At 41.6% G+C, this 21,046-nt stretch overlaps 3 protein-coding genes across 7 annotated transcripts in view; all 3 read right to left on the bottom strand.

Moving 5' to 3' along the window:
• The window catches only part of LOC100566973 (zinc finger protein 850-like), an 84,659-nt gene extending 69,818 nt beyond the window's left edge, over positions 1–14,841 (bottom strand). For 2 of the 4 annotated variants that reach the window (XM_062966464.1, XM_062966460.1), the window contains exon 1: positions 14,769–14,830. The gene's annotated coding sequence lies outside the window, so the exon portion shown is untranslated. Of the gene's footprint in view, positions 1–14,768 lie in introns of all 4 variants that reach the window. The other 2 variants (XM_062966463.1, XM_062966461.1) reach the window with 2 other exon arrangements.
• LOC100559028 (zinc finger protein 239-like) overlaps positions 1–14,856 on the bottom strand; it is a 169,422-nt gene extending 154,566 nt beyond the window's left edge. Inside the window, exon 1 of the mRNA XM_062966458.1 lies at positions 14,769–14,856. The gene's annotated coding sequence lies outside the window, so the exon portion shown is untranslated. The remainder of the gene's footprint in view (positions 1–14,768) is intronic.
• Positions 7,096–14,890, bottom strand: LOC100567169 (zinc finger protein 135). Of its 2 annotated transcripts, none has more exons than XM_062966475.1 (2): positions 14,769–14,890; positions 7,096–9,450 (listed from the first exon to the last, which is right to left on the bottom strand). In XM_062966475.1, the coding sequence occupies exon 2, from the start codon at positions 9,153–9,155 to the stop codon at positions 7,833–7,835; it is 1,323 nt and encodes a 440-aa protein (XP_062822545.1). In that variant the 5' UTR covers positions 9,156–9,450; positions 14,769–14,890; the 3' UTR covers positions 7,096–7,832. The 2 variants fall into 2 exon arrangements, with proteins under 2 accessions (XP_062822545.1, XP_062822546.1); XM_062966476.1 differs by having other exon boundaries at positions 7,096–9,447; positions 14,769–14,875.
• Positions 14,891–21,046: the final 6,156 nt, after the last annotated feature.

Genomic DNA, 21,046 nt, shown 5'->3' with positions numbered 1-21,046 from the left:
AATTATGCTCCAAGGCTTTGTACTGTAACAATCTTTTGGAACCTTACTTTTAAGAACTTTTTATCTTCTATTTTTTAATAAACTATGGACTACCGCCTGTATAGTTTGGTGTTTACAGCAAGGTGAAGCTATCCTGAGGTGCGACACCAACATACTTCCTCTACGTCCTTCCTTCTCTTCCCCTCTCAAGTATTTATATCTTCCTACAGGAGCCCCGGTGGCAAAGTGCATTAAAACGCTGAGCTGCTGGACTTGCAGACCGAAAGGTCCCAGGTTCAAATCCTGGGAGCGGCTTGAGCGCCTGCTGTTAGCCCCAGCTCCTGCCAACCTAGCAGTTCAAAAACATGCCAATGTGAGTAGATCAATAGGTACCGCTCCGGCAGGAAGGTAACAGCGCTCCATGCAGTCATGTAAGTGGCCACATGACCTAGGAGGTGTCTACGGACAACGCCGGCTCTTTGGCTTAGAAATGGAGATGAGCACCAACGCCCAGAGTGTAAGTAGATAAATAGGTACCGCTCCGGCGGGAAGGTAATGGCGCTCCATGCAGTCATGCCAGTGGCCACATGACCTTGGAGGTGTCTACGGACAACGCCGGCTCTTTGGCTTAGAAATGGAGATGAGCACCAACGCCCAGAGTGTAAGTAGATAAATAGGTACTGCTCCGGCGGGAAGGTAATGGCGCTCCATGCACTCATGCCAGTGGCCACATGACCTTGGAGGTGTCTACGGACAACGCCGGCTCTTCGGCTTAGAAATGGAGATGAGCACCAACGCCCAGTCAGACACGACTGGACTTAACGTTAGGGGAAACCTTGACCTTTACAGGTATTTAAATTCTGAGTCTCTTCTATACTGCCCATGGCCCACCTATTCCCACTCCCCTCCCCATATTTCCAGGCCTCTGAGTGGTTGTTCTTTCCCACTGCAAGGCCACACAGGTAGATCCAGATGTCTTAAGCCCCCCGGCCAGACCATGGGCGATGGCTACAGGATTATATGACCCAGGCTGTTGCACCGACTCTCCGGATCAGGCGCTGGATGGGGCATGCCCGCCCGCAGTGTTCGGGATTGTAGACGTTAAATGGAAGCTCTCACGTGTGCCTGTGAACACAAAGTCCCTTTGCAGAGTAATGACGCTCCACTCAGAATTAGACAAATAACACAGGAACTTTACTAACTTTGAGAGGGTAAACAGAGCAATGGTATTTACAATAGTCCCTCTGATTGCTAACAGAGATCAGCAGTCATAAACAGTCCTTTTAAAGTCCATAAATCTGCTTCAGTGCCTCAGAAATATCAAGGCCTCAGAGAGTAGGCAGCCACCCTGTCTCCAGGCTTTACCTCAGTCAGCTTACTCTCTCTCTGTGAGATAAACCTGTTCAAGCCGGTTCTCCAGAAGCATGGCAGAAAAAGTATCCAATCAAATTCCCAGCTCTTTGCAGGTTCAGCCAATCGGCTTCTTACACGTAACTTTCCAGTACGGGCTGTGGCGCAGCTGGCTAGTGACCAGCTGCAATAAATCACTACTGACTGAGAGGTCATGAGTTCAAAGCCCGGGTCGGGTTAAGCCCCCGACCATTAAATAGCCCAGCTTGCTGTTGACCTATGCAGCCCCGAAAGACAGTTTCATCTGTCAAGTAGGGAAATTTAGGTACGCTTTATGCGGGAGGCTAATTTAACTAATTCACAACACCATAAAACTGCCAGCAAAACATGAGGAAAGAATTAAGAAGTACAGCCACTAGTGGACGGTGAAGCAACAGCTCCCCCTGTGGCCGGAATTGTGAAGCTGGAAAAATGTTAAATGCCTCTGTGTCTGTCTATACTGTATGTTGTTTGTCTGTTGGCATTGAATGTTTGCCATATATGTGTTCATTGTAATCCGCCCTGAGTCCCCTTCGGGGTGAGAAAGAAGGGCGGAATATAAATACTGTAAATAAATAATAAATAAATAAACACAGACTTCACAATGTCTTTACAAGCTGGAAAACGCCAGATGATAGTGCAAGATGGTGGCGCTAAACGACCAATCTCCAAAGTGGCAACAGGCCCACGGGAGGCGGCAGCGAGGCAACGCCAGCGCCTGTCAATCAGCTCCTTCCCAGACTGGCGGAGCAACAGCGGCAGTAGCAACAAAAACAGCTGCCCCCTGGTTGGCACCTCACCCATTGTAGGTTAGGTTGAGAGAACTCTACCAATCTGAGTTCGCAGTGAATGTGGACCTGATTGTGTTTACTATCTGGTGTATCTTTGGAAACATCTTCCTCGACTTGTCCTGATTCACTGATGTAATGGCAACAACAGATCATGTTCAACCAAACGCACAGACCTCCTTCGTTGAGCCTGAGGCCAATCTGTGCTGCATCTGGGCATTGGCTCAAGAACCTTGCAAAGCTTTTATCGCGTAGTTGGCCAATTTCTTTTCTAGTTGCACTGAAATGCGCTAAATAGGCCTGATGTCCAACCCATAGAAACAGGATTGCACCAAATCTTTCTGATTCTGCCCAATATGTGTTGTCAGGGTCATATTGGTGTGTGTTAACTCTGGCCCAGCCAAATTGTTCACCCCATGTCCCAGGTGGCTGTTGTTTGTCAAAGGATTTCAATCCTGCAAGAATCAAAGTTCCAATTGTACGTGTGCCATTCTAGACCGGGCAGTGTATTTCCTGCCCAACTTCCACAAATTCAGTACTGTTGTCATGAATACTTTAAAAACAAAGGTTAAAACATCCTGGTCAGACTGAACAGAATATCCCACTTCTGACACCAAAAATATTATGAATATCTATCCAATAACTTTAATGCATAGGTTCTTTTTATTGCAATTTCAGTGTGAGGTATAACAGAACTTTTACATAATGACATTAGACATACAGATTCTATGCAACTACACTGGATTCACAAAAATCTACTTACTGTATATACTCAAGTATAAGCCTAGTTTTTCAGCCCTTTTTTTAAGACTGAAAAAGCCCCCCTCAGCTTATACTCGGGTGCGGGTCAGCTTATACTCGAGAATATATGGTACACTTATTATTTTTCTCTATTACTGGTATTATTACATTTATTATTTTTCTCTATTATTGTTGCTACTACAGTATTACATTTATTTTACTCTATTATTATTAATAATACATTATTTCACTCTAATCTTATTATTGCATGTATTATTTTACTCTATTTATTATTACATGTATTATTTTACTCTATTATTATTATTATTATTATTATTAATACACTCATTATTTCACTCTAATCTTATTATTATTGCATGTAATATTTTACTCTATTTATTATTATTATTATTATTATTACATGTATTATTTTACTCTATTATTATTAAAAGGATACATAAGCACACTTACCTTGAAGATGAGAATAATGATTTGATCAGAGCTGGACAGTCTTATCTTAAATTTGAGCTTTAGGTAAATATTCAAAAACATTTAACCTACTGATGCCTCAATTAATGTAATGTTATTGGTATCTATTTTTATTTCTGAAATTTACCGCCCTCGGCTTATACTGGAGTCAATGTTTTCCCAGTTTTTTTGTGGTAAAATTAGGTGCCTCGGCTTATATTTAGGTCGGCTTATACTCGAGTATATAGGGTACTTTGGCTATGAAACAAAGCGGAGGTGGGTTATATTTTCACTCAGCCTTCTTCACACACACACATTCACCTTCATGCAGACAAATATTTCCATATCCTGTCTCCCTCCTTGGAGAAGAAACTGCTTAGGCCAGACCCAGCTCCCACTGCCAACGCATCGTTCCAAAATGCCAAAACCCCAAAATGCATCCTTTTCCCCCTAAGAACAATGCCAAGGATCAGACCCCTGTTTCCATAGAGCACAACGGACTCCCTGCAACAATATCCCGACTCCAAAATGCCCTCCTTCCTCTTCCCTTGAGAAAAGGAGGCCCCAAAGTGACCAGACCCTGCGTCCCATTGCAGATCTGACACTTTCCCATGCATACAAAGTGTCTGTCACACTTTCTGGATTGCCATAAGTTTACTTATATAGCAATATTTTGCTGATGTTGTTCCAACGTTGTAAATGAATGATAGATGTCTTCCATCCTGAAATATCCTGGCTCCATCTCAGTTTCCTGGACTAGATGCTGACTCCTCTTGATTGGTGTTAGCAAACACAAGCAGGTCTGTGTTGACGTCGTCCTTATTTATTTATTTATTTATTTTATTTACATCATTTATATTCCGCCCTTCTTTCTCACCCCGAAGGGGACTCAGGGCGGATCACATTACATATATTAGGCAAACATTCAATGCCTTTTTAACACAGGACAAAGACAACAACATAGCTCCGAGCGGGCCTCGAACTTATGACCTCCTGGTCAGTGATTCTTTGCAGTTAATTGCAATGGCTTGCTCTCCCGTCTGCGCCACAGCCCCGGAGCCAGTTGTAAACATTTCCTTAACTTGATGTAAACATTTCTCTTATCATTGTCACAGTTCTTAACACAGTTTATCAGGCACGTCAACTATGCCAGGTCCCATTAACATGTTTGAATTACAATTCAGCAAGCAGGTAGTTACCGTGTTTCCCCGAAAATAAGACAAGTGTCTTATACAGTAGAGTCTCACTTATCCAACATTCGCTGATCCAATGTTCTGGATTATCCAACGCATTTTTGTAGTCAACATTTTCAATACATCATGATATTTTGGTGCTAAATTCGTAAATACAGTAATTACTACATAGCATTACTGCGTATAGAACTACTTTTTCTGTCAAATTTGTTGTCTAACATGATGTTTTGGTGCTTCATTTGTAAAATCATAACCTAATTTGGTGTTTAATAGGCTTCCCCTTAATCTCTCCTTATTATCCAACATATTTGCTTATCCAACGCTCGGCCGGCCCATTTATGTTGGATAAGTGAGACTCTACTGTTTTAATTTTTGCTCCCAAAGATGCACTAGGTCTTATTTTCAGGGGATGTCTTATTTTTCCATGAAGAAGAATTCACATTTATTGTTGAACAAAAAAATGAACATTTATTATATACTGTACAGTAGTTGTCATCACAAACCAGTATAACCGGACAAACTGTGACTCCTATCAAGAATTTCTTGTTACTACCAATATTTCCATGTACAGCACTTTATGGTACGTACATTTACCGATCCATTCGGCGGGCATGCTTCCAAACAAACTTTGTAGGTCTTAGTTTCGGCGGAGGCCTTATATTTAGCAATTCAGCAAAACCTCTACTAGGTCTTATTTTCCGGGGATGTCTTATTTTAGGGGAAACAGGGTATGCCAGGTCCCATTAACATGTTTGAATTACAATTCAGCAAGCAGGTAGTTAGTCACTGTAGACCTTAATATTAGAATGGTGTTGCCAAAATTAGTCATTCATTCACCTTCCATTCAGTTCCTTCATACCCACACATAATAAAATCCTATTTATCAAATGTGCACATGACATTTTTGTGGCACATAGTCCTGGCCCCAGTCTTGCAAGTGTCTTTTCTTAGTGTATGTATGTATGTTGCAATGCAATGCGGAGTTGTCTGCACATGTTAAGTTCTGTTTGGGTGCATCTGTCTGTGTCCTGTGTGTCTGACAGGAATGCAGTGAAATCACATCGAGGGTATTCTCCCAATTGGACACGGGACATGGTCACAGGGAGATGTTTTTGTCTGTACGACATCTTCAGAATTGTTGTTTAGTGTTCAAAAAACATCTACTCTCTCATAAATACCCTGTTTCTATTCCATGCTCTCATGACAGAAAATTTCAATACAGTAGTCTCACTTATCCAAGCTTCACTTATCCTAGCTTCTGTATTATCCAAGGCAGTCTGCCTTTTAGTAGTCATTGTTTTTGTAGTCAATGTTGCCATGTTTTGGTGCTAAATTTGTAAATACAGTAATTACTACATAACATTACTGTGTATTGAACTGCCTTTTCTATCTTGAATGAATGAATGGTTTATTGTACTAGCCATAGGCCATGACATCAGTAATATACAACCTTTATAAACACTTTCCAATAAAAACATTAAAACTTATTCAAAAATTAAAACTAGCTCTTTAAAATTATGATAGCAGCAACATAACAATGACAGTGTCTGATTTGTATCATCCCAAACCATCGCCATTTCCATTTCTGACGTCAAGTATGGATTTTGCTACCTTAGCTCTGATCTTTTGGGTTGCAGTTGCAAATGCGGCAACCTTTAGTGTTATATTTTTGGAATGATCTGCTAGCAAGTCACAGATCACAGCAGAATGTTGCCATGCTGCCCTTTCTTCCAAGAATGTTCCCAGGAGATTTTTCCTAGGATCATTATACAAGGGGCAGTGTAGCAGATAGTGTGTTAGATCTTCTTTTTCCCCTGTGCCACAAATGCAAAGTCGTTGGACATGGGGGATCCCTCTGTATCTTCCCTCCAGCCAGTTGGAAGGCATTGTTTGGAAGCGCAGGGCTGTAAATGCTTTCCTCAGGACTGCAGACTGCCTTTTCTATCAATTTCTTGTAAAACATGATGTTTGGTGCTTAATTTGTAAAATCATAACGCAATTTTATGTTTAATTGGCTTTTTCTTAATCCTTCCTTATTATCCAAGATTTTCGCTTATCCAACGTTCTGCCAGTCCGTTTATGTTGGATAAGTGAGACTCTACTGTACTCTAATATAAATACCTTGTTTCTATTTCATCCTCTCAAGGCAGAAAACTTTAAGTGGTCGTTTTTAAAATACCTACTTGTTTTACTCCCAACTTCATGCATTAACAAATGCAGGCACATTTCTTGTTAGTTTAAACTTTAAGACATTTTGGTTTGCGTCTTTAACTTTCAGTCTTTCTAAGTCTCATCAACACTATACATCTCTGTACAACTCTTTCATAATCGTCTACTTCCAACTTTTTTTAATACTGGTAGCCAGATTTTGTTCATTTTCATGGTTTCCTCCTTTCTGTTGAAGTTGTCCACATGTTTGAGAATTTCAATGGCTTCTCTGTGTAATCTGTCGAAAAGCAGGAGCCCCTTCCGGTGGAGAGGCGGGCGGGCGAGGAAGGACACCACCAAAGTTGGATCCACAAACTGCAAAAAGCTGCTTATTTTGGTTTGCGTCTTTAACTTTCAGTCTTTCTAAGTCTCATCAACACTATACATCTCTGTACAACTCTCTTTCATAACCGTCTACTTCCAACTGTCATCTTCAATGGTCATCTCTCAACTGACATCCCTTAACTGTGTTCTAATCAGTCCCTGATCTGGTCACATGGTCTGCAGCATCTCCCACATCCTCAAAAACATAGTGTTAGGAAAGACTGCACACCCAAGGACACACATACACTTCAGTAATAAAACAAACACATTATATACAGACAAATCATTAAACAGAGGAGGCTTGAGAAGGTTGCCTATTTCCAACAAACAGAGTCCAGAGCAGGGTGACAGGAACAGGACCAGAGTCCAGAATTTGAAACCGAGGGATCAGAGCCAAGATCCAGGACAACAGTACGAAGGAATGCCGTTATCTGCTCCCAAAGAGCTGGTCTTTTCCATAAGATATCGTCTGCTCTTATTTCAGCAAGCCTTTACAAATCATGCGAGAAGTCTGGGATACTTTCCTTGAGGAGGAAGAGGTCAGATTGACCCCTTCAAAAAAGGCTGCAATAGCGAGAAGAGTCGTCCTCTGTGGGAGACCTGCCCACACCAGTAATCAAGTCAATCCACACAAGACTGTTGTCCACGACAGAAAGAGAACAAAGTGGTGGCCTTCCTCTGTGATTCCATTCTCCCATTCTTTGCCTGCCTATGGAGGGATTTTTTAAATAGAATAGGAAATTTAAAGGCAGGTCTCTTCCTCTAACCGTGTGTGGGTCCTTTGATGGGAACGCAGATTTCCCCTCTGACTGAAGCTCTTTCCACATTCCATGCACTGATACGGCTTCTCCCCTGTGTGGGTCCTTTCATGGGAACGCAGAATGTCACTACGACTGAAGCTCTTTCCACATTCCATACACTGATATGGCTTCTCCCCTGTGTGGGTCCTTTCATGGGAATGAAGATCTCCACTCCTAATGAAGCCCTTTCCACATTCCATGCACTGATATGGCTTCTCCCCTGTGTGGGTCATTTGATGGGAATGCAGCAGTCCACTTTGACTGAATTCCTTTCCACAAAACATGCATTTATATGGCTGCTCTGCTCCGTGGGTCCTTTGATGGGAACGCAGATTTCCCCTCTGACTGAAGCTCTTTCCACATTCCGTGCACTGATACGGCTTCTCCCCTGTGTGCATCCTTTGATGGGAACGCAGAATGTCACTACGACTGAAGCTCTTTCCACATTCCATGCACTGATATGGCTTCTCCCCTGTGTGGGTCCTTTCATGGGAATGAAGATCTCCACTCCTAATGAAGCCCTTTCCACATTCCATGCATTGATATGGCTTCTCCCCTGTGTGGGTCCTATGATGGGAACACAGAGCTGCACTGTGACTGAAGCTCTTTCCACATTCCATGCATTTATGTGGCTTCTCCCCTGTGTGGGTCCTTTGATGGAGGTGCAGGTGTCCACTCCGATTGAAGCTCTTTCCACATTCCATACATTGATACGGCTTCTCCCCTGTGTGGGTGCTTTCATGGGAACGCAACTGTCCACTCTGACTGAAGCTCTTTCCACATTCCATACATTGATATGGCTTCTCCCCCGTGTGTGTCCTTTGATGTAAACACAGAGCTCCACTGTGACTGAAGCTCTTTCCACATTCGATGCATTGATAGGGCTTCTCCCCTGTGTGGATCCTTTGATGGGAACGCAGGTGGTCATTCCGACTGAAGTTCTTTCCACATTCCATGCATTGATACGGCTTCTCCCCCGTGTGTGTCCTTTGATGGTAACACAGAGCTCCACTATGACTGAAGCTCTTTCCACATTCGATGCATTGATACGGCTTCTCCCCTGTGTGGATCCTTTGATGGCGATATAGATCTCCACTGTGAGTGAAGCTCTTTCCACATTCCACGCATGTATATGGCTTCTCTCCTATGTGAGTTTGTTGATATTTAGTAAGAGAACTTTCCCACAGGAAACATTCCCCAAAATCCATATACATATGTAGCTTCTCCTCTGTATGTGATGTGGAACAAGGATGAAGATTTTCCATTCTTTTTTATTTATGTTTCAAATATTATGCCAAAAGGTCACAGATATGAACTCCGGAACAGCACAAGATTTCCTCTTCTCGATCTTTGTATTGCCGTAGCCCTCTGGTCTCGTACCCAAACTCCTCTTTTAACAGCAGAATCCTCTCTTTCCTCCAAGGATGTCACTGGAAATACGCCTTTCTCCTACTTATCCCTTGTTCGTGCCAATGCAGTGACCCTTCATTTCAGTCCTAAGACATCCTAGGGCAAAGCTCTCACAGGGTCTTCTTCACAAGGTTCATTCAGAGGTACCTGCTGGACGAATGAGAGGAAAACCAGACTTATTAATCTATCCCTTCCTCTCTCAATATTCAAGATAGACGCCTTCTCCATATTTCTTCTCCCAATATCCAAGATGGTTGCCCTTTCCCAATATCCAAGATGGGCAACTTATTAATGTCTCATTCTCCCAATATCTGAGATGGCTGCCCTCTCCATTTACCCTTCATTCTCCCAATATCTAAGATGGCCAACTACTCAATGAATCCCAATATCCAAGAGGGCTTACCTCTCAATGAATTCTTCTTTCTACTAATATCCACGCTGGCCGACTTATTAATGTATCCGTTCCTCTCGATATGTAAGATGGCCACCCTCTGAATATATCCCTTCTCCCAATATCCAAGATCGACCAAGTCAGGCTTTTCAACACTGAGTCCAGGAAGACCCCTAGACTGCGGACCTGTGACCTCAGGGGCGAGTGTAAGCCCATCGAGCACGGGTCCAAAACTCTTGTCCACATCATTAGGCAGAACAAGCTGAAACAAATCCATCAAAAACAGACCGACAAGTGAACCCTTCATTCTTACAATATTTAAGATGGCTGGCTTATTAATGTATCCCTCTACCAATATCCAAGATGGCCGCCCTTTCCATATATCCTTCATTTTCCCGATATCCAAGATGGCCAACTTACTAAGGTATCCTTCATTCGAACAATATCCAAGTTGGCCGACTTATTCTCTTCCTATCACAGTATCGACGTGTACTCTTCATTCTACCTTGACTGCCCTCTCAAGGTATCCTTCATTCAACCAATATTCAAGATGGCCGACTACTTAATGAATCCCTATCTCAATATCCAAGATGGCCATCCTCTATAATTATGCTTCATTCGACCAATATTCAAGATGGCCGATTACTTAATAAATTTCTATCTCAATGTCCATATTTCAGTAGAGTCTCACTTATCCAACATTTGCGTATCCAATAATAATAATAATAATAATAATAATCTTTATTTTTATACCCCGCCCCATCTCCCCAAGGGGACTCGGGGCGGCTTACATGGGGCCAAGCCCAGGCAACAAACAATATAAATCTCAGCAATCTAATGTTCTGGATTATCCAACGCAGTCGGCCTTTTAGTAGTCAATGTTTTTGTAGTCAATGTTTTCAATACATTGTGATGTTTTGGTGCTAAATTCGTAAATACAGTAATTACTACGTAGCATCACTCGAGTGAATAAGTTTTCCCAGGTTTTTGTGGTAAAGTTAGGTGCCTCTGGTTATATTCGGGTCAACTTATACTTGAGTATATATGGTGTGTGTGTGTATGTGTGTGTGTGTGTATCTTTATATATCTATATATATCTATATATATATATATATACATATAGAAAAGATTCCTAAATGTATTCATAGAAATATTCATAGAAATATTCACAAACATTCATTAAAATATTTGCAGAAACATTCATAAAAGTGTTGACAGAAATATTCGCAAAAATAATCATAAGTAGCACTTTATCTATGTTTTGAGTTTACAACCTATGATGTGCACTTTGCTAATCTACTATAACAACCTCATTGTTTTTAAATTCTATGTTTTTAATAAGTGCGTTTTTATTCTTTTTGGTTAATGTGCAAATATTACAATTGGTGCATGTTATTGTTTATTGACGTATTGTATATTGTTATTGTTTTGTATTTGATATTTCTGTGAGCCGCCTCGAGTCCCCTCCGGGGGAGATGGTGGCGGGATACAAATAAACTTATAATTATTATTTTATTATGACACAGCAAACAAGATATATATGCTGGATTTCATATCACAAAATCACAAGTCGAACACTTCCCAAGTGTCTAGGACTGTGTGATGTATTATTATTATTATTATTATTATTATTATTATTATTATTATTATTATTATTATAAGTAATCCTTAAGCAGTCTCCGTTACTACAGGGGGTCGGTCCACACTAAGCAGGGATAACTATACACAAAGCAGAAGCGGTGGCCTCATGGTCCGAGGACCTCCTGGTATCAAGGGTGAGGCTTCTTAAACGAAGACAAGATAAACCAAAACCATATTTACCTGGAAAGGAATGCTGTGATCACTAAACGTCAGCATGCAGTTCTCAAAAACAAGTCATGCCAGACCCACCGTAAATATTTTTTCGACAGAGTTACAAGCAGGGAATGCTGTGAGTGGAGCATGTCTTGATTCCATGACCTTCTTGCAAGCAAACTAGTACAACGTGAGCTAGGCAAGACTACTCTTAAGTGGACCTTGAGTTAACGAACCAAAGTCAAAGAGTCTTAGGGTTGTTGTATGTTTTCTGGGCTGTATGACCATGTTCAGAAGTATTCTCTCCTGACGTTTTGCCCACATCTATGGCAGGCATCCTCAGAGGTTGGGAGGTACCTCTCAACCTCTGAGGATGCCTGCCATAGATGTGGGCGAAACGTCAGGAGAGAATACTTCTGGAACATGGCCATACAGCCCGGAAAACATACAACAATCCTGTGATGCTGGCCATGAAAGCCTTCGACAACACATCAAAGGGGCTTCTCCCCAATGGTTCCTCTTCTTCATCCTGGGAAGAAGCGACTAGTGGAGTGCCATCAGCAGGGTTCGGTCCTGGGCCCAGTTCTGCTCCACGTCTTCAATCAGTGCCTTGGATGAAGGTTTAGAGGGCCTGCTTCTTATCAAGTGTGCAAATTGGGAGGGAGAGCGAATACTCCAGAGCACAGGGTCAGGGTGCAAAGTGACCTCAACAGGATAGAGCGCTGAGTGGCCAAAAATAACAAAACGAATTTCAACAAGGCCAAATGTAAGAGTGTAAGATACCCTCGAGCAGAAAAAATGAAATGAAGACTTCACACGTGACAAAGATCTTGGAGCCTTTGTGGGCAACAAGCTGAACATGATCAAAGGTTGGGGTTAGGCGTGAATCAGGGAACACTCTCACAACCACCACGTCAGGCTACAAGAATCATGTGGACCATTTCAACAGAAAGTAGGAAGCCATGAACATGAACCACACCTGGCTCCCGGTATTAAAAAACTCAGGACAGTAAATAAAGTACAACACTCAAAACCAGGGGAATTCCAGGCATGACACTATCGGGGCCAGCCGACACCTCCCAACAAAGGATTCCCCCAGGGAGAAAGCAGCCAGGCTTTGAAATTGCAAGGCCATTCAATGGTAACCAGGTGATTAATTGCAACATCCACACCTGCCTCCAACAGACAAGAATTCTTTCTTTCTCCCACCCTGGACATCATTCTACAGGAATAGATACTCTAGAGCAGGGGTCCCCAAACTTTTTAAGCCGAGGGCCGGTCCACAATCCTTCAGACTGTTGAGGGGCCGGATTATCATTTGAAAAAAAAATACAAACAAATTCTGATGCACACTGCACATGTCTTATTTGTAGTGCAAAAACAACAACAACAACAAGAACAACGATGAAAGAAAAATACAATATTTAAAAATAAAAATAACTTTAACCAACATACATTTATCAGGATTTCAATGGGAAGTGTGCTCCTGCTTCTGGCCAATGAGATAGTCAAGTTAATTAGGATTGTTGTTGTTGTTGTTGTTGTTCTTGTTGTGTGCCTTCAAGTCATTTCAGACTTTGGGCGAGCTGAAGTCTAAAATGTATTTATTATTTATTTATTTATTTACTGCATTTATTTACTACATTTGTATCACACCCGTCTCACCCCAAAGGGGACTCAGAGTGGCTTTCAAATTATATGTACATACAATATATTATATTGTTAGCATAGCACAATATTAGCATTATATATTACTTTATTGAACTATACCACTATACTATAATATTATTAGTAATATTATATGTAATAAAGAATATATAATTAATATTATTATATGGTATTATTATTAGTGTTATATTGAATTACATTATAATATTATTATCAATATTATATGTATATAAAATATATTATATTATAAAACTGAGGGCGGGGGCCAGGTAAATGACCTCGGAGGGCCGCATCCGGCCCCCGGGCCTTAGTTTGGGGACCCCTGCTCTAGAGTCTCACTTATCCAAGCTTCACTTATCCAAGGTTCTGTATTATCCAACGCAGTCAGCCTTTTAGTTGTCAGTGTTTTTGTAGTCAATGTTTTCAATACTTTGCAATGTTTTGGTGCTAAATTCGTAAATACAGTAGAGTTTCACTTATCCAAGTTTCACTTATCCAATGTTCTGTATTATCCAACACAGTCTGCCTTTTAATAGTCAATGTTTTTGTAGTCAATGTTGCCATGTTTTGGTGCTAAATTCGTAAATACGGTAATTACTACACAACATGACTGTGTATTGAAATGCTTTCTCTGTCGATTTGTTGTAAAACATGATTTTTTTTGGTGCTTAATTTGTAAAATTCACCCCAGTTTAAGGTCTATTTATTTATTTATTTCCAACATTTATATCCCGCCCATCTCACCCGAAGGGACTCAGGGCGGCGTACAAAATTGGCAACAATTCGATGACTACACATAATTAAAAAAGCAATGAAAATCCAATAAAACAATTAAAACAATATAAAGATATTGTTCTCCCCATGATCTCATAGCACCTTAACTTCCTTCATGTTTACAAGTGTCACTCAGTGCACTTTGCCCAGTCCATTGTATGCTTTTATTGCTGTGTTTTATAATGACTGTGATTTTATTTTATGCCTTTTAATTTTATTTGTGTGTTTTTTGTATTTGATACCACTGTATGCTTGTTTTATATCCCGAGTCCCTCTGGGGAGATGGTGGCGGGGTATAAAAATAAAATTATTATTATTATTATTATTATTATTATTATTATTATTATAAAATCATAACGTCATTTAATAGGCTTTTCCTTGGCCCCTCCTTATTATCCAACGTTTTCCCTTATCCAACGTTCTGCCGGCCCGTTTATGTTGGATAAGTGAGACTCTACTTTATATATAAACCTCACCACCACCTCCGAGGAGGCCTGCCACAGGTGTAGGCGAAACGTCAGAAGAGAATGCTGCTGGGCAAAATTAGGCCTTCCCTCAGGCCTTTTGGACTACAACTCCCAGCATTCCCGGCCTCAGGCCCCTTCCTTTTCCCCCTCAGCCGCTTAAGCGAGAAAGAAAGGGGCCCGAGGCCGGGGATGCTGGGAGTGGAAGCATTCTCTCCTGACGTTTCGCCCACCTCTATGGCAGGCCTCCGCAGAGGCGGTGAGGTCTCTTAGGAACGAGGCCAGTGGGGCTGAGGGGGAAAAGGAAAGGGCCTGAGGCCGGGAATGCTGGGAGTTGTAGTCCAAAAGGCCTGAGGGAAGGCCCAAAGCCGCCTTACCTGCCGCTTCCCGCTCTCCTCAGCTCTCCGCCGCCATTGAGGAACTGCCCGGAAGTGGCGCCGCCACTCTAGGAAGCGGAAACCTCCCGCTCTCGCTGGACTTCCGCCCGGTCCCAAGATGGCGCCCGAAGGCGGGAGGCGTGGCTTCTGCCCTTTCTCCCTCCTGAGAAGAATCACAGCTTAATCTATATATATAAAATGATAAAGTTGTTTGCGCAGTGACTATAACAACAAAACTAAACATCCCAGAAATACGAAATTTGGCAACACAATGCAAAAGGCTTGCCTCCAGGTTACAACAACACAACCACACCACAAAACCACAATCCAGACCCACAAAACTCACAACAACACATCATGCGATAACAACACAACTAAACGCCCCAGAAATACAAAACTTGGCAACACAATGCAAAAGCCTTGCCTCCCAGTTGTAACAACACAACCACACCACAAAACCACACAGGACCCACAAAACTCACAACAACGCGTCGTGACTATAACAACACAACTAAACACCCAAGAAATACGAAACTTGGCAACACAACGCAAAAGCCTTCCCTCCAGGTTGTAACAACACAACCACACCACAAAAGCACAATCCGGACCCATAAAAATCACAACAACGCATCGTGACTATAACAACACAACTAAACGCCCCAGAAATACGAAACTTGGCACACAACTAAACGCCCCAGAAATATAAAACTTGACAACACAACGCAAAAGCCTTGCCTCCTGGTTGTAACAACACAACCACACCACAAAACCACAATCCGGACCCACAAAACTCACAACCATGCATCGTGACTATAACAACACAACTAAACGCCCCAGAAATACGAAACTTGGCACACAACTAAACGCCCCAGAAATACAAAATTTGACAACACAACGCAAAAGTCTTGCCTCCCAGTTGTAAAAACAGAACCACAACACAAAACCACAATCCAGACCCACAAAACTCACAACAACGCATCATGACTATGACAACACAACTAAACGCCCCAGAAATACAAAACTTGGCAAAACAATGCAAAAGCATTCCCTCCCAGTTGTAACAACACAACCACACCACAAAACCACACTGGACCCACAAAACTCACAACAACGCATCATGACTATAACAACACAACTATACGCCCCAGAAATACGAAACTTGGCAACACAACACAAAAGCATTCCCTCCCGATTGTAACAACACAACCACACCACAAAACCACAATCCGGACCCACAAAACTCACAACAATGCATTGTGACTATAACAAATACAAAATTTGACAACACAACTCATCCACCTCCCCAATCCCTACATTCACACTTGGCCTCCAAAAAAACAATTACAATAATAACAATGACAACAACAACAACAATAAGAATCAACACCATCACAGGCAAGAAACAGCCAGGCACTGAGGCTGAGAGGCCAGTCAGTGCTACACTGGGCCTCCAAAAAACAATACAGTAGCATCTAACTTATCCAACCTTCATGACCACTACAACAACAATAATAATAAACACCTACACAGGCAAAACAAAAAAAGACTATTGTAGCACAATAAAAATATAAACCGCACTCAGCAGAATCAGACATTACAACTAACAACAAACCAAAGACAACAGGGATCTCAAGCAATTATCAATCAACACAAAAATTGAAGAAGGTAACAGACTTCAAATACTACTACTAATGTGAGTATAAAGAAGGGTGGAGCTCACAGCATAAATACAACCTAATGTAGACTGACCAACACCACCACACTAAGCCACAGCAACGCGTGGCTGGGCACAGCTAGTAGAATATAATATGGAAGTGGAATAACAGAAGGTAATAATATAATAGTAGTTTATAATAATAAGATAATACAAAACGTATTAATATAATTATTATATTATAGTAATTTTATTAATAAGTATTAATATAATATACGATATAATACTAGCAGAATAATAGAATAATATATTAATAGAATAATAATGTAATATAAAACATATTATGTAGCATGTAATAATAGCAGAATAGTATATAAATATAAAAATGTAATATAAGAATATAATATGATAATGGAAAATGTATAAATATAATAATAGGGAATAAGAATAATATATGAATAGCATAATAATGTAATATAATAATAAAATATAATATATATTAATATAATAATAGGGCATAAGAATAATATATGAATAGAATAATAATGTAATATAAAACATATTATACAGCATGTAATAATAGCAGGATAGTATATGAATATAAAAATGTAATCTATATATATAAAAGGATAAAGTTGCGGGCGCAGTGACTATAACAACAAAACTAAACATCCCAGAAATACGAAATTTGGCAACACAATGCAAAAGGCTTGCCTCCAGGTTACAACAACACAACCACACCACAAAACCACAATCCAGACCCACAACACTCACAACAACGCATCATGCGATAACAACACAACTAAATGCCCCAGAAATACAAAACTTGGCAACACAATGCAAAAGCCTTGCCTCCCAGTTGTAACAACACAACCACACCACAAAACCACACAGGACCCACAAAACTCACAACAACGCATCGTGACTATAACAACACAACTAAACGCCCCAGAAATACGAAACTTGGCAACACAACGCAAAAGCCTTCCCTCCAGGTTGTAACAACAACCACACCACAAAACCACAATCCGGACCCATAAAACTCACAACAATGCATCGTGACTATAACAACACAACTAAACGTCCCAGAAATACGAAACTTGGCACACAACTAAACGCCCCAGAAATATAAAACTTGACAACACAACGCAAAAACCTTCCCTCCCGGTTGTAACAACACAACCACAACACAAAACCACAATCCGGACCCACAAAACTCACAACAATGCATTGTGACTATAACAACACAACTAAACACCCCAGAAATACGAAACTTGGCACACAACTACACGTCCCAGAAATACAAAACTTGACAACACAACACAAAAGCCTTTTCTCCCGATTGTAACAACACAACTACACCACAAAACCACAATCCGGACCCACAAAACTCACAACAACGCATTGTGACTATAACACAACAAAATGCCCCAGACATACAAAATTTGACAACACAACGCAAAAGCCTTGCCTCCCAGTTGTAAGAACACAACCACAACACAAAACCACAATCCGGACCCACAAAACTCACAACAACGCATCATGACTATAACAACACAACTAAACGCCCCAGAAATACAAAACTTGGCAAAACAATGCAAAAGCCTTGCCTCCCGGTTGTAACAACACAACCACACCACAAAACCACACCGGACCCACAAAACTCACAACAACGCATGATGACTATAACAACACAACTAAACGCCCCAGAAATACGAAACTTGGCAACACAACACAAAAGCATTTCCTCCCGATTGTAACAACACAACAACACCACAAAACCACAATCCGGACCCACAAAACTCACAACAATGCATCGTGACTATAACAACACAACTAAACGCCCCAGAAATACGAAACTTGGCACACAACTAAACGACCCAGAAATACAAAACTTCGCAACACAACACAAAAGCCTTGCCTCTCAGTTGTAACAACACAACCACACCACAAAACCACAATCCAGACCCACAAAACTCACAACAACGCATTGTGACTATAACAAATACAACATTTGACAACACAACTCATCCACCTCCCCAATCCCTACATTCACACTTGGCCTCCAAAAAAAACAATTACAATAATAACAATGACAACAACAACAACAACAAGAATCAACACCATCACAGGCAAGAAACAGCCAGGCACTAAGGCTGAGAAGCCAGTCAGTGCTACAGTGGGCCTGCAAAAAACAATACAGTAGCATTTAACTTATCCAACCTTCATGACCACTACAACAACAACAATAATAAACACCTACACAGGCAAAACAAAAAAAAGACTATTGTACCACAATAAAAATATAAACCGCACTCAGCAGAATCAGACATTACAACTAACAACAAACCAAAGACAACAGGGATCTCAAGCAATTATCAATCAACACAAAAATTGAAGAAGGTAACAGACTTCAAATACTACAACTAATGTGAGTATAAAGAAGGTGGAGGTCACAGCATCAATACAAAACCTAATGTAGACTGACCAACACCACCAGACTCAGACACAGCAACGCGTGGCCGGGCACAGCTAGTATAATAATATAATATGATAATGGAAAATGTATAAATATAATAATAGGGCATAAGAATAATATATGAATAGAGTAATAATGTAATATGATAATAATATATATATATTAATATAACAATAGGGCATAAGAATAATATATGAATAGAATAATAATGTAATATAAAACTCTCTCCCCGGGGCCGTGGTGGAGGCTCCTTCTTTGGAGGCTTTGAAGCAGAGGCTGGATGGCCATCTGTCGGGGGTGCTTTGAATGCGATTTCCTGCTTCTTGGCAGAATGGGCTTGGACTGGATGGGCCACGAGGTCTCTTCCAACTCTACTATTTTGTGATTCTATGATTCCGGTCCCTTTTTTGCCCCAGGCAGAAAGGGGCCAAGAGGAATCCAGAAATGCTTCTCCCCAATGCCTGGCTCCATCAGAACTAGGCCCCAAGGGAGAAACCAAAAATCCCAGTTTGGGCAGCTTTTATCTGCACCAGGAGCAAGGAGTTTTTGTAATGTCAACGGATTCTAATCGTCTTCTCCAGAAGAACCAAAGTCCCCAGACATTTTGCATGAGAAAAGAAAGATGTTGATGTGAAAAATGGCCTTGCCCTCTGGGGTCTAGACCAGGGGCTCCACTGCCCTAGACCTCGGGTGTGGGCTCTACGGTCACCTACGCACCCACCGCCAAGACACGACACTTGGAGGGCATCATCCTTGAGCCACGAGGGATCACCTAAGTAAGTAAGAAGGACCGTGGGTTCTCCAAACTTTATCTGCCACAGGTCCCTTGTTGAAGCAAAGGTGTCTTGTGAAGCCCCAAGAAATGTTTGAATATTTTAAATTATATAAAATACTAGCTGTGCCCGGCCACGCGTTGCTGTGGCGTTGTCTGGTGGTGTTGGTGAGAAATTGTTGAGGTAGTGGTGGTATTGAATGTCTGTTGTATGGTTGTCTTTATGTTTAGTATGCACACTGAAGTGGATTATATGGCAGTGTGGAGTCAAGATAATCCAGTGCAAAGCAGATAATATAAGATTCTAAATGGGTTATATAGCTGTGTGGAAGGGCCTTGAGTCTACACTGCCATATAATCCAGTTAAAATCTGATAATCTGTGGAAGAGGCCTAAGTGAGGCCTAACTGTGCCTGTCCCCTGGGCTGAGTAGGTTGCTAGGAGACTAAGTGGGCGGAGCTTTGCCTTCAAACTGGCAGCAATTGGATAAAAACTGTTATTCCTCTCCCTGTAATTAGGACTTTTTCTTTTCTTTTTGTTGTATCAACCTTGAGGCGTGGATGATGGGTTGTGTTGTCAAATTTTGAGGTTGGGGGGCCTGTACTTTTATTGTTTTGTGAATTGCCGTGATGCCATCACTCTTTTATATATATAGATAAGATATACATACACACGTCGGGCATGGGCAAACTTTTTGACCAAGATAACAGTACAGTGTTCCCTCACTTATCGCTGGGATTAGGTTCCAGGACCACCCGCAATAAGTGAAAATCCGCAAAGTAGGGACGCTATATTTATTTTAATATTTATACATTATTTTAGTAGTTATACACTATTTTAAGTTTTTATCAACCCATCGTGTGTTGATAAATCGCCTCCTTCTCCTCCCGCTGCCGCTTGGGCTCCTTTTCTCCCCTTTGGCTTCTCCTTCCTCCCTTCCTTAGGCTGCAAATTGTCATGTTTTATGATTTATAATAGTCTTTTAGAGTTTATGAACAACCGCAAAAGAGTGAATCCACGAAAAGTGAACCGCGAAGTAGTGAGGGAACTCTGTATTTCAGTGGAAGACCCCAGGGGCCACCCAGTCCAACTCCCTTCCGACTTGCAGGAAGAGCGCAATCGAAGCTCCCCGAGCGGTGGGAGGGAAGCAAGGAAGGCGAGGGAGAAAGGACCTGGGGGAGGGGAAGGTGGGGGGGGGGAGGATTTGGGATCGAGGTAGGCGGGGGGGGGGGGGGGGGCAGGAAAGAGGGGGGAAGGCTGGGGGGAGGAGGAGGGAGCGTGGAGCCCCAAGGACTCCACAGAGCACACGCTGAGAACCACTGGTCTGGACTTATGCGAAGAAGGAGTAATGAAATCACGGTGGAGCCCTGGACC

Source organism: Anolis carolinensis, unplaced genomic scaffold (genome assembly GCF_035594765.1).
Source record: "Anolis carolinensis isolate JA03-04 unplaced genomic scaffold, rAnoCar3.1.pri scaffold_21, whole genome shotgun sequence".
NCBI lineage: Eukaryota > Metazoa > Chordata > Lepidosauria > Squamata > Dactyloidae > Anolis > Anolis carolinensis.
This window is presented reverse-complemented; position numbering and strand designations above follow the sequence as displayed.